Here is a 15,637-nt window from a genome sequence, read left to right on the forward strand (position 1 = left end):
TACACACTAAAGTGATTTAGATAAAGTGTGACCGGGCTGGTAGATTTTCAAAAAGCTATTTAACGAAATCTAATTTAAGCCAATACATATGATTGCCTATAGCTTAATCAGAATCACCACAGACGTGATGAATACGCCGCTTGGACACAGTAGTGGTTAATTTTTATGTGTTGTTTTGGAATTTACGACATAAGCACGAGCATTGTTAAACTGACCAAAATCCATATGTATACTTGTGTGAAAAATTTCAGAAACATCTCAGTAGCCAAAGGTTTAAACATAAACACCGTTTAATGGCACAGGGAAACGCCAAAGACATAGGACACAAAAACAAAAAATCACAAACAATAAAGATGAAACAACAGCACAAATCTCTACAAAAATCAAAGTATATATATACTTTATAAAAATAAAACTAGGTATGTTTATCAAGGATTGTTAGGTACCGCCTTTGAACGGTCAGTAAAATGTTAATTTACTCGGGGTTTTTAACCAGTTTACGTGCACGGACTTACTCTTATCCCAATAATCTTGAATAAAGAAAAAAACGTTAATGGTAAATCTTATCAAAGTATGCATTAATAAAGTTTCATAAAGTGAAGTGTAGATACAATACCTTTGGATCTACATGCTACACTATAGGCTATACTTATTTGTTAGAGGGAGTTAAAACAAAACAAAATCACAGTGGCACAACTGTCTACGCCTTACCAAGATTTTTTTAAATATATTTGTTTTTTTAGAAATGACGTCACTTTATCAATTATATATCTGGTCAAGTATTTTTTCATACGAGAATGCCGTCAAATGATGATAAGGTTTGTTTACAAAAAAATCACTTCTGTCAATAAATATCATGTGATTATGATTTTCTACGATTTGTCACATGCCAGCCTCTCGACAAGCGAACATTACAGAAATATGCCACCCATATGAAATTAGGACACATTTCTGTTCGATCCGATGGCGCGTGCTCGTCGCAAAGAGGGCAAGGGGCTGCCTGGGATGAAGAAAGAAAGAAAAGTTCATGCCACCGATTGAACAAAGAGCAGAATTATAACAATGAGTAGGCACTTCCGTATATGTGTTATTTGCCCTCGATAGAAAATGTCCGATGAGTTTCAATTGAATTAGGCTGAATGAAATAAGATACTTAAGCCTGCTAGTAACCATATCATTTTGGGTTAAGGTGTGTTAAAGAGCGCATTCATAGTCTTCTCCACTTTACACAAGTTGCATACACATTTGTGATAAGGTGAACAGTGTCATACCCTCGACCATAAAGTTTATCTTTCATTCATGAAATACATTCACGAACATTCACTGTGCCCGCATTGGATACTGAATAATGTTTTCCGACGTGTTTAAAAAAAACTGGATTTAAACGATTGTAACTATTATTGATGTGTTTAAAATGAAAAACTATCTTGTCCTTTTATCGTTAACAATTGCTGCCTTTATGTGTATAGGTATTTATTTCCATATCATACAATCGACATCCACAGTAAAACCTGTGCAACAAAATGTTCAGAATAATCATCAGTTTGACCTGAGAGAAGTACATTTACAACAATTTGTGGCAATTATGAAACAACACCAAATATTGGCGATTGAAACAAAACAGCATGCGGATGAAGGTACATTGATAGAACACCCAAGTAGTGTTACAAACAACGCAGTTTTGTTTACAAACAAAAGTGTTTTTGATTTCAATTGCAATGCTTTAATAAAAGGCGATAAGAATGAAATACATAAGTATATAACATATGTAAAAAATGACAATGTAAGTAAACTCACTGATGTTAGTACTAAGTATGTTAATTTAACGTCGAACTGTACACACTTTGTGACACACAGAGGATACATCACAGACGCATTTACAGAGGAAGAGAAACAGTTTCCGATTGCTTTCAGTATTCTGATACATACGGAAGTTAAGCAGGCTGAAACACTTTTACGTGCGATATACCGACCCCAGAATCTTTACTGCATTCACGTGGACACGAAAAGTAGTGCAGCGTTTTATGAAGAAATCCATGCAATTTCATCTTGTTTTGACAATGTTTTCTTGAGCTCTCAAAGGTTTGACGTGAAATGGGGCACAATGTCGGTCTTAGAACCAGAAATTGAATGTATGAAGGATCTTTGGAACAAAAGTGTGTCTTGGAAATACTTTATAAATTTAACTGGCCAGGAATTTCCATTGCGAACAAACTTTGAACTTGTAAAAATACTTAAAGCCTACAATGGTGCAAATGATATCTACGCAACAGTTAAAAGGTACACCTACTCATCTAGAGACTTATAAAGAATATCTATAATTACAGTTAAAATTAAGTATTATCACATGTATGATATAGAAAATCATCTCCCAGCGAGTAACTGCGACATCTCCCACGGAGAAACTGCGACATAGATTACAAGTTCCCAAATTATTTCCTTGCAGTGCATACATGTATAGGAGTCTAAAATTCAGTAAATCGTCGTTTAATAATCTACTTTTATCTGCATGGTAGCCTAGATTTATTTATATCAATTATATTCCCCCTTTGGTATTTCGAACTTGTATTTGTTAAGATGTTTGTAAATACTTTAGAATTTTTCATTCATTTTAATGCATGTTTAGATATTTTGAAATGAACAAGTTTCCAACAGAATTTGAGAAAAGGTTCCGGAGGATTTTTGAAGAATACTTTGTATGTAAGAGTTCTCTGGATTTTGGTTATAAGTTTAAAATAAAGGTCTTTTTAAAAGCTAAAAAGCTTTTAGAATTTTCTTACATTACTAGACTTTTTTTAATCCTGGTCGTTGGATTTAGTTAGTTCTCATTAAGTGTGTTCAATAGTTCATGGGGATGTAATTATGCGTATATTCAATTATAACAGGAGCAGTGAATATATTTTGTAATTATTTGGACACCATGCATAATTCTAGTTGTTTAAAATTCCAAATAACTTAAGCAAAAACTGTAAAAAAACACTGTAAAAATATTATGGTTACTGATGTTAAGAGTCAGTTACATGATTTTCTTTATCTGTTGCGTTTGGTAGTGCGTATGATAGTATTATGCTACTTTTGTTTCTCCATAAAGCATATACTTTTATCACAGGTTAGGTTGTTTAATTATCATATAAATCATTCTTGAGCAAAAAGAGAGCCGAAGTATGTGTCATTTTTTACATAACTATCGAAATGTCTTTTATATTTGATTTAGAAATTTCGTTTAAGTGATCGTTGAAATTTTAAGTATATAATTACAAAAATAAATGGTTTAAAGTCACGCATTCGCAAAAAAAAATTACTTTGTGTGAATACTGATTAACAATCTTTAAATTTCATATTGTTCTTCATTTTATTGTGTTAACTACCTACCAACTAACATGGCCAGCCACTGTTTATATCTACCGCTTCAACCAATTAAAATAAATGACGAATGACTGCCGATTTACTCATTTGACAAAATATCATGTTGACCACTAACATTTTGTGATTGATCGAAAATGCAATTCGCTCTATAAATTGTACAGACTCACCGTTGAACGAGTTTGCAAGTTACTAATTGCTACTTAACTCTATACACATTATATTTATCTCTTGATACTTAAGTCTTCATCAAAGGATTGCCTTTCACATTGTTTAAAAGTTAAGCAAACTATACTTATCATTACAACAGTGCAATTTTTTTAACCAAGATAAGATCACACAGATTTAATGCGTACGTATTTTCCAAAAAAACATCGAGCGAGCGGGCGAAAAAACAGCAACAATTTACTTAGTTCGTTTTCAAACAATGTTGATTAATGAGGTCAATTACGATTACGGAACCTGTCCATTCACAGACAATTAACTAGGTCAAATTTTATATTAAAAAAAAAACCTATTCAACACTTTGGATTCCATATGTTCGTAACAATCTTTAAGAAATTTGTAAATAAAATTTTGGTATTTTTATAATCTAGACCAAGCCCGACTTAAGGGCATGCCGGGTCAGGATGCTCTTCTTGTCAATATGTGAACCTATTCAAATACATTTCTCTCAGTTTCAGTGGGTATATTTTATCTGAAACACGCGTCTCATTACTAGACCATATTGTTTGAGGAAGTAAGCGATAACCGATATCAAACAAGGTCTCATTAATGTCATTTGCCATATGACCAATCCACAGTACTGCGGCTATCACGAAAGCCAAACTGAGCATTATTGAAATTATCTTCAGTTTTACATCACTTATCCAACATATTTTTCTTTGATAATGAGAATGTTTTGGCAATATTATTTGACATTTGTGATGCGCCTAAAGTCGTGTCGCCCTTTTTATGGATAGGCACGATAACACCTTTAGTACAGGCTTCTGGACCAGTCTTTGTGTCTAGACATAGAACTAATTGTATTCCAAATCTCATCTAAGGTAAACGTTCAACCAAGATTATCCATGAGATATTCTTATATTATGAAATAGCATCGAACGCAATAGATTATTTAGAATCTGCCTTAAGTACTGCCTTAAATTATTGACTTGAAGCAATTGGGTTTTATCAAAGAAGGATACATTGGCGAAAATGTTCGACTTGTCATAGATGTTATGCAATATCTTGAAGAAAACAAATAAACTGGACTCCTATTGTTTGCTGACTTTCAAAAAGCATTTAATAGTATTGATCGCTCCTGACATTTGACATTTAAATAATATTTCAGAAAAATATATTAAATCTTTAAAACGTTCCGATCAAAACCCCAACACTTATGAATCCATCGTTCTTAGAGTGGGTACTTAAACCCACCCATAAAACTTTGCAATAATAAAGCCATTTATTTGGACTTAAGAATGCTCAACAGCTTTACGAATGACATTCTATAAAATTAGACGTGCATCAATAGACACAAAGTCGAAGAATTTCATAAATTAATAAAACAAGGGGAACACAGACAACTAACGTGAACGGGTAAACCGTAGTGAAAACATATGAGTTACAAAATCATCTACCCATTCACTGTACTCTCATACACAAGCAAGTGTATGATATGAAACATTAAACAGGCTATCTTCAAATGCATTTGGGACAAGAAGCAAGAGAAACAAAAAGAAATATATTGTACCAAAATCATGAAAACGGTGGACTAAAACTAAATATCGAACTCTTTCTTTACTCCATAAAAGTTGTCTAGGTTAAAAAAACGTTGTTTTTCAAAAATAAATAATATGCAGTACAGGAAACACTCTGTTTTTCAAACAAAGGTTATACATATTTTCGAATATAGATCAGACAATTTTCTCACGACGAACTTAATCAAATTGAGCACCAATACAGTAGAAGGAATACATATATATTATAAATTATCAAACACTTGCTGGAACAATTCCATGACATATTAAGACACAGCTGGGATTATTCAAACAGATATCAAACAGTTTAAAGAAAACAGTTGAAATATCAATACAAGCAAACGAAATTTTGAATTAAATATTGTTGCAAAATAGTCTTCACCCGACTTTTGAATCAAAATGGACAGAAACTCTGGAAATTATTGGAAATCTGAAAGAGAAAAAAAATGGTAACGTTTACAAATCAATGATGAATAAAACGCTGCGTAGCTTCAACTACAAATTCCTGATGAGAATACCACCGACGAACCATTTCTGTTTAAATTCAAATTAGGCGATTTCAGTCTATGCTTATTCAAATGTACAATCAATTTATCATGGGAATGTAAAAAAACCCACACACAACAGTTTTGAAATAAATTTAACAATTTACAAACATGAAGCCCTATTTGGAAAAGTCCATGAAAACAAAAACAGTAATATTTGTATTTTAAAGCACCTTAATAAAATTGTTAATTAACTTAACAAAATGAAATGATAGACGATTAGATTTCGATGCTTATTTGCCCTATCTGAAATTAGAATAAAACAATGAAGACTAAATAGCATTGAACAATGATTACTATTCATAAAACAAACACATATAGCCTTAATAAAGCATGCATCAACATATTTTTCCTCAAATAATTCAAGTAATATTATTAACATAAAAAAGAAAATCAATGTGTGTGTGTGTGTGTGTTTGTGTGTGGGTGTGTGTGCGCGCGCGTGCGTACGTGCGTGCGTATGCGTGTGTGTGAACCAGTATTTAATGTAATATAATTTTGGAAACCTGGTAACGCACTAGTCATTAATCTACGAACGGGCCTCAATTTTTCACTATTTAGCATTATCACTATCTCGATCCGAACAGGGCGGTTTATTTGTAGTCGTGACGTAGAATTATTTTTAACGCGTATCCGAGCCGCAGGATTTCTATTAAGCCACTTCGCTATTGATATTCTTGTCAATTTCAAATACAACTAATGTACTGCCAGAATTGCTTATATTTACGAAAAAAGCTAATGATTATTCTGTTATTTATCTTTTCATTTATTTTTTAAGCGATTTTTTCGGCAAAACTGAGGGTAACCAATTTACTAAATTTTGTAAACTACCCACTAACTGGGTCAGGTACTGTTTATATCTAATGTTTAACTGAATAATTCCAACTGTGGTTTGTTGAATAGTTTATCGTTTGAAGTATTAAGTTTATCGAAACATAATTTCACTGTTCCACTCATTTTATAGAGCGAGATTAAAAATTGAATATCAATTAATGCAATTAAATATAAATTTATCATTTATTTTTGATGAATGATAAGCAGGAAAGAAATATGTTTGTTTCAGTTTAACTTAAAAAAACAATACATTTCATCGCGTGAACATTAAAAGGAAACATTTTCAACAACTTTTATCTTACATCGACGTTAAAATATATCATCCATGTAATTAAATGAGCGAAAAAGGTCATATCGATAAAGATCTTTCTTTACACGTGAAACCCATTCAAATGATAACGAAAGGAAATAAAGTCACTACGAATTCACGTTTCAAGTTCGTGTTCATCGTTTACTTATATCATCGAATAATTAAACAAGTGGAAGAATAAATTAATTATAATTTTGAATGCTTAAATGAATGAACTACCAGTTACATTGAAAGCGATCGTCAAATAATATACTGTTACTCTAAGCTGCACTCTCACAGATCAGCTGATTTTGTAGTCAATGCCTTCAATTAAGTTATATAAGAAAACTCACATTAGCACATATATTCCAATTGTTTGGAAAACTGTTAGTTATATGGTTTGTTCACGCCATATCTTCTACATGCATATAATACCTATACTGTCTGCCGTTGTTTAGATGTCATTGTGGACGTTTACAAGCGCAGATATATGTCGGCACAAAACTTAAAGTGACACTCTGATTCAAAATCCATACATACACATGTAAACTAAACATACATTTTGTGTGATAAATCTTTAACTGCTTACAAAATAATGCAAATGGAAAATATTATAAGCTGAATTCGCAAAAATATTAAATGATTAGTGAGTGGTTAAAGATTTACTGTGATGTACTATCATCTCATAAGGTAGAAATACCTTGCTTTCCACACTTTTATTTCAAATTAGTATCCTTCATAAAAACATTGTTTTCGACATTTATTTATCCTTTTTGGTATATTAAAACATTTGTTTTAATTGTGGTAAAGTGTATTTGGGAGTAAATATGTATCTTTAACATTAACGAAACTGAAAAATGGTAATGTTTTACCACATTTATCAATATTTTTAGGGTTAACACGGAACGTTTGTCGAGTGCTGGACCAGCCCCTCATAATATCCGACCTTCAAAAGGGGCCGTGCACATAGCAGCCAGTAGGGGTTACGTGGATTATCTCCTCCATGACCAAAGGGCAAAAGACTTACTAGAGTGGACACGAAAAACAGACATACCTGACGAAACATACTTTTCCACGCTGAATAGCAACCCTCATTTAAATGTTCCCGGTTCTTATAATGGTAAAAAACTGCTATGTTGTTTCAAGAAACTGGGACCCGCTCATGGATTATCAAATTATTATTATCGTGTATATATACAGCGAAATTCCAAAAGTTCTTATTTAAATTATCGAAAAATAAAACATTGAAATGCCTAGTTTTTTTACAATGGTATCTATATATCCAAAACGTCTTTAAACAACAATGTTAAATGAGAAACCATATAAAAATAATCAAATTTTCTATATCGTGTATTGATTTATAGCGATATTACAAGACATCTTAATTTATCGAAAAAAATACATTAAAATGCCCACTTTGGGGTTTTATTATGGTATGTGTACATACAAAATTTCTTTAAACGGGGTTTATGTTTAGACTTTTGGCTACTGAGCTTGTTTTGTAGTTTTTTTCACTTTAGTATTTGAATGAACAAACAATTTTAAATAAGAAACTATTAGCTGCAACTCACTTACTTTCTTGTTTGAGGCTCTAAGAATTGTTTTATCCAGTATCTGATTTTTTTACAATGGATAAATGAAATCAATAGTTTGATTTAACAATAAATAAAATTTAATGTAACTCTTGGAGTGTTCCGCAATAATTACTATGGTACTTGTGCACATATCACTTGTACACTCGCACCAGATTTTCAAACTCAATAAAAAAATATCTTATAATTCCAATCTAAAAATTATAATACCGAAATTTAAAAAAAAAAGATTATACAAGGTGCATATTTATATAAAAAAAATATTTTTCAATATTTTTCACATTTTCGGTATTATATTTTTTTGTTTGGAATTATAAGATTTTTTTTATTTAAAAAAATGATTGAGTTTAAAAATCCGGTGCCAGTGCATCTGTAGTATTCCCTGTAGTCTACATTGTGTTATTTGTTAATGTATTTATCTACTAATAAGAGCCGGTTTTCATAAAACATCTTAAGTCATTCCCAAACTAAGGTCAATTTCTTAAGCTGAGTTTCCTACTAGGCATTTGATATAATGACATTATAATGTCAAAACTGTTATATGTTTATAATACTTGATGCACAATTAAAACTTCTATTATTACTTTTTTGGGTTGCTTTTGCTTTTAATTTGTCTTTGACAAGTTTAAGAAATTGACTTAAGTGAGGAAATTATTAATACTGGCCCTGGTGATAATACAAAATGTAATCTTTTAATGTATTTAAGGTAGCTTCGTAGCTGACCTAAACACAACACAACCCTCTTCATTCACTCGCTACAAGTTATGGATATTTGACGGGCACGAAGAACACTGCCAGGGACAGTTTGTGCGAAATATCTGCATTTTTGGAGTCGGTAAAACATTTTTCATTGAAATGTGTAAAACATATCTGTATATTAGGGGTCGGTAAAATCGTTGACAAAACTTTGTACATAACATCTGCATTTTTGGCTTCACCAAATATTTCTGACAGGATAACTTTAGCGACATGGTTTCATTTTGGGCGGCGGTAAATGTTTATTTTGAAATAGTGTGCTAAATATTTGTATTTAGGGCTTCATTACATGAAAACTTGTTCGGTTTTTCTTTGGTTTTGGCGTCAATTAGTATTGTGTGTAAATTATCAATCTTAAGTAGGCTTCGCTTAAGATGTTTTACACGTAAATTTCTGAGAAATATTTTAGCCTAAACCTCTGTGCGAAATATATGTACATGTGGTGTCGGTAATTCTATTTAGCACGTACGTTTTAGCGAAATACCTGCTATGTCGGGTTTCGATAAAACAATTTTAATGGAAATGTGTTTGAGGTACCCGTCATTAAGGAGTCGGTTAAATTGTTGGCATGCAAGTGCTGTTCAAAATGTATGTGTATGTCGTCGGTATATAATTTCTTCATAAACATTTGTACGAAACATTCTCATGAATGATGTTCAGAACTATATTCGACATTCTAAACGTTTCTGATCTCCTGCATTAATTAGAACACACTTTAATCTACCATTGATCTGACCTGTCGACTTCCCCACCCTCATCGTTTTCTCTGGCTCTACCTTCTTATTATTTCAATAGTATCATTTTCTCCTTTCTTTATAACTCCTTACTCCTCGCACGTTTGCTCGAAATATATGCATTGTGCGAGACAGTTATAGTTTTACATAGGAGTTTGAGTGAATTATATTTAATATTTCAAATATTTTGGAAAATAGTGTTGGCTTGGATATTTTGGCGATGTATATTTGCTTTAAGCGTCATGAAATATTGTTGACTTCGAAATAACTTGAAGTTGGCCGCCGACAATAGAAGTTTGTTAAAATATCTGCGATCTTGTCATAGAAGTGTGTGCTAAATGTTTGCATTTTCGGCATCGATATTTGTTTAATGATATCTTTGGCACGAATATCTGCAGGCAAATATTTGGATTCATTAATTTTGTACCTGAATGTGTGCGCAAAACATGAGCAGTAAAGGCGTTGGCTTATAAAATTGCGTCCATATCGTAAATCAATTTTAGCATGAACTTAAGTAAAAGTGCAGTTTTGTAGTGTTGGCTTGAAAATTGTTGAGTAATATTTGTATCTTTTGCTTCGCTAAATAGTTTGGGTATGAGGGTTCGTGTGGCATTTATCATATTGTGGACTATTAAAACAGTGGTATTCAGCTTTGTCGTTAGTTTTTCAAAATCATCAGGTCGTACTATCAAAAGGTCAATGTCATATTCCCGGTTCATCGCGCGATATTGTTTATAAGATTATCACATTTTGTTGATAAATGTAATCTCGTCTATGATTCATCCCGTCTGATTAGCGTGGTTACTTGTGTGTGAGTGTGTGTTTGGGGTTGACAGGTGGTATCCCAAACGTAAATTTTAAAACGGAAAATTTTCTTTTCAGGAGATTTGCCAGGATTAGCCGAAAGTGAAATGCTATTTGCCAACAAATTTTTCCTCGATTTTCAACCATTGGCCCGAGAGTGTTTGGACGAACTGTTGAACAATCGAACTAGGGAGGAATATTTAGGAAATCTTTATTTCAATGACAGTTTTTATGCACAGCAAGACTTTGTGATTAATCAAGTACGATTGAGCTGATATCATGAGAACGCACAATTACAGTGCTATTTTATCTTAAGGGCGAAGGTTGAAAGCATAATAGCCTACATTTATGATAAATATGTGCCCGCTTTTCTTGTAGGCAGGAATGATTTGTTTTAGAATAATGTTCAATATTACTGAATGTTTATTATGCGCATAACTTTGTTTTGTTCATGAATCTTACCATCAGAATAAAAAATAATAATCTATAACTAACTTTTATATTCAGTTCAAATGGATCATAAAACAGAACACATACATTCACCTGCAATGAAAATGTTACAAAATTCATCGATAACTTTTGATGTCCTATACACCGAACGTTCTAGTAATTCAAAATTTAATAATGTGGCTCGATTTGTTTGTTAAAGAGTGGTTGTGAATTGAAATAACGCACACGGGGCTGCAATCTCGTTCATCACAGTATCTTTAAACTTCAAACAAAAACCATTGCTTAAAGGCCTAGTTTAAGGAATGTTTGGCATGCCAATCCCCTGCTCTGCATCTCCCGCTAAATGCACTGATGTCACAGTAGGGGCCAATTTGATATTCAGAGCAGAGATCTGATTAGACAATTAGGCAATTAGTTTAAGATCAATACACAGAGGTTGTGTACAGTACACGTTTTTCGTTTTTAAGTATATACGCAGTTGCAAAACCATTTATATTGTTCTTCATTTTATTGTATTAACTACCGTAAACTAACTTGTCCAGCCACTGTTTATATACCGCTTCAACCTATCAAAATAAATGATTGGTGACTGCTGATTTACTCATTGGACAAAATAACCACTAACATTTTGTGATTGACCGCATATACAATTCGCTCTATAAATTGTCCATACTCACCGTTGAACGAGTTTGTAAGTAACTAACTGTTATATAGCTATATATACACATTATATTCATCTCTTGATACTTAAGTCTTCATCAAAAGATTGCCTTTCACATTGTTAAAAAGTTAAGCAAAATATACTTATCATTACAACAGTGCATTTTTTTAAACAAAGATAAGACCACATCACTTTAATGCGTACGTATTTTCCCCAAAAAACATCGAGCGAGCGGGCGAAAAAAAACAACAACTTACTTAGTTCGTTTTCAAACAATGTTGATTAATGAGGTCAATTTCGATTACGGAACCTGTCCATTCACAAACAATTAACTAGGTTAAATTTGATATTAGAAAAAAATCACCACATTGGATACCACATGTTCTAAACAATCTTTAAGAAATTTGTAAATAAAATTTTGGTATTTTTATAATATAGACCAAGCCCGACTTAAGGGCATGCCGGGTCAGGACGTACGACAAAGTTTGAATAAAAGACGTGTTAATGCTAAACTTGTCAATATGTGAGCCTATTAAAATACATTTCTCTCAGTTTTAGTGGGGATATTTTATCTGAAGCACGCGTCTCATTACTAGACCATATTGTTTGAGGAAGTAAGCGATAACCGATATCACACAAGGTCTCATTAATGTCATTTGCCGTATAACCAATCCACAGTACTGCGGCTATCGCGAAAGCCAAACTGAGCAATATTGAAATAATCTTCAGTTTCACGTCACTTATTCAACATATTTCTCTTTGATAATGAGAATGTTTTGGCAATATTATTTGACATTTGTGATGCGCCTATAGTTCTGTCGCCCTTTTTATGGATCACACCTTTAGTACAGGCTTCTGGATATATTCCATTATCAAAAATATAGTCGAATACAGTAACTCATTACAGTGAAATAAATTGTTTTGCATTGATGAAAAAATCCCAAAACATACCACCGATATCACAGTTTTTGTGTCTAGACATAGAACTAATTGTATTCCAAATCTCATCTAAAGTAAACGTTCAATCAAGATTTTCTTTGAGATATTCTTATATTATAAAATAGCAACGAACGCAATAGTTTATTTAGAATCTAAAACTGCCTTAAATTATTGACTTGGAGCAATTGGGTTTTATCAAAGAAAGATACATTGTCGAAAATGTTCGACTTATCATAGAAGCTATGCAATATCTTGAAGAAAACAAATAACCTGGACTCCTTTTGTTTGCTGACTTTCAAAAAGCATTTAATATATTGATCGCTCCTGACATTTGACATTTAAATAATGTCTCAGAAAAATATATTAAATCTTTAAAAAGTTCCGATCAAAACCTCAACACTTATGAATCCATCGTTCTTAGAGTGGGTACTTAAACCCACCCATAAAACTTTGCAATTATAAAGCCATTTATTTGGACTTCAGAATGCTCAACAGCTTTACGTATGACCTTCTTTGAAAATAGACGTGCATCAATAGACACAAAGTCGAAGAATTTCATAAAGTAATAAACATTGGGAACACAGACAATACAGACAACTAACGTGAACGGGTAAAGAGACCGAAGTGAAAACATATGAGTTACTAAAAAATCATTCATCATACCCATTCACGGTACTCGCATATCCAAGCAAGTGTATTGTTAAAAACATTTAACAAGCTATCTTCAAATTAATTTAGAAAAAGAAGCAAGAGAAATAAAAAGAAATATATTGTACCAAAAAAAAATGAAAACGGTGGACTACAACTTACAAATATCGAAATCTTTCTTTACCCCATAAAAGCTGTCTTTGTTTTAAAAAATGTTGTTTTTTAAAAGAAAATCAATGTGTGTGTGTGTGTGTGTGTGTGTGTGTGTGTGTGTGTAATGTAAAATCGTTTTATTCAACATAAATAATGTTAATATATATGTATGAGTATAAGTTTATATACGATTATATATATCGTATTTTGGAGTTAGAAGTGACAATACTAACTCATCCCTGACTCTGCTGGTACAATTGCTTTTTAATAAACAAGTATTTTATGTTATATAATTTTGGAAACCTGGCAACGCACTAGTCATTAATCTACGAACGGGCCTCATTTTTTCACTATCTAGCATTATACAATCTCGATCCCAACAAGGCTGTTTATTTGTAGTCGTGACGTAGAATTATGATTAGCGCGTCTCCGAGCAGCAGGATTTCTGTTAAGCCACTTCGCTAATGATATTCTTATCAATTTTAAATACAACTTATGTACCGGCAAAATTGCTTATATTTACGAAACAGGCTAATGATTATTCTGTTATATATCTTTTCATTTATCTTTTTAAGCGAACTTTTCGGCTAAACTGAAGGTAACCAATTTACTTAAGGCCTTTTTGCATGCTTTTCGGTGGTTTGTTGAACAGTTCATCGTTTGAAGTATTGAGTTCATCGAAACATAAGTTCACTGTTCCACTCATTTTACAGAGCGAGTTTAAAAATTGTGCGATTTTGCAATGAAATATCAATTTATTATTTAATTTTGATGAATGTTAAGCAGGAAAGAAAATGTTTTTTTTTCAATTAAACTTATAAAACAATACATTTCATCTCGTGAACACTAAAAGGAAGCTTCTATCTTACATCGACGTTTAAAAATAGCATCCATATAATTAAATGACCGAAAAAGGTCATATAGATAAAGATCTTTCTTTGCACGTGAAACCCCTTCAAATGATAACAGAATGAAATAAAGTCACTACGAATTCAAGTTTCAAATTCGTGTTTATCGTTGACTTAAATTGAAAGCGATGATCAAATTATATACTGTTACTTAGAGCTGCACTCTCATATATCAGCTGATTTTGTATTCAATGCCTTCAATTAAGTTATATGATAAAACTCACATTAGCACATATATTCCAATTGTTTGGAAAACTGCCGAGGATGTTGGGAAACTGCAAATGTTTTCATTTTCTGAAAACGTTTGTTACGAAAAATACCCGTAAAACATAAAATTTCGAACGTAAATATTAAGAACTGGACTACAGTCATATATTTATGGTTTCCAGACACTTACGCATACATTTGCTCATTCCTTTACAAAAAAAATTGTCAAAACGGTCATTCTGTGAGAGTGCAGCTTTAAATTGTGATTATTTGGAGCTTGTAGATAAACGCCGTTCTTTATATGCCCATGACAGAACAGATATAATGACTAAGTTATTAATATAGATCTATATATAAACCACAGCGAAAATATTTGTACATAATTCAAAAAATATCCTTGACATTAACGTTTATCTATTAGTCATATGGTTTTTCTACTATACAAGACCCATACTGTTTGCCTTTGTTCACTTGTCATTGTCAAAGTTTGCAAACGCAGATTGTGTCGGAACAAAACTTAACATTAACGAAACTGAACAAAATGGTAATGTTTTACCGCATTTATCATTACTTTTAGGGTTAACACGGAACGTTTGTCGAGTGCTGGACCAGCCCCTCATAATATCCGACCTTCAAAAGGGGCCGTGCACATAGCAGCCAGTAGGGGTTACGTGGATTATCTCCTCCATGACCAAAGGGCAAAAGACTTACTAGAGTGGACACGAAAAACAGACATACCTGACGAAACATACTTTTCTACGCTGAATAGCAACCCTCATTTAAATGTTCCCGGTTCTTATAATGGTAAAAAACGAACTGCTATGTTGTTTCAAGAAACTGGGACCCGCTCATGGATTATCAAATTATTATTATCGTGTGTATATATATAGCGAAATTCCAAAAGTTCTTATTTTAAATCCCATTTTTTTACTATGATATCTTATATCCAATACGTCTTTAAACAACAATGTTAAATGAGAAACCATATAGCAAATACATATATTTCAAATTT

General features: G+C 32.3%; 1 protein-coding gene across 1 annotated transcript; it reads left to right on the forward strand.

Moving 5' to 3' along the window:
• Window positions 1–1,349: 1,349 nt before the first annotated feature.
• LOC128239324 (beta-1,3-galactosyl-O-glycosyl-glycoprotein beta-1,6-N-acetylglucosaminyltransferase-like) lies at window positions 1,350–11,149 on the forward strand. The gene is made up of 4 exons (XM_052955929.1): window positions 1,350–2,280; window positions 7,667–7,893; window positions 9,072–9,200; window positions 10,738–11,149. Exons 1-4 carry the CDS (start codon window positions 1,415–1,417, stop codon window positions 10,932–10,934), a joined length of 1,419 nt encoding a protein of 472 aa, XP_052811889.1. The 5' UTR covers window positions 1,350–1,414; the 3' UTR covers window positions 10,935–11,149.
• The last annotated feature ends 4,488 nt before the right edge of the window (window positions 11,150–15,637 follow it).

The sequence above is a fragment of the Mya arenaria genome, chromosome 1 (assembly GCF_026914265.1).
Source record: "Mya arenaria isolate MELC-2E11 chromosome 1, ASM2691426v1".
In the NCBI taxonomy this organism is placed as follows: Eukaryota; Metazoa; Mollusca; class Bivalvia; order Myida; family Myidae; genus Mya; species Mya arenaria.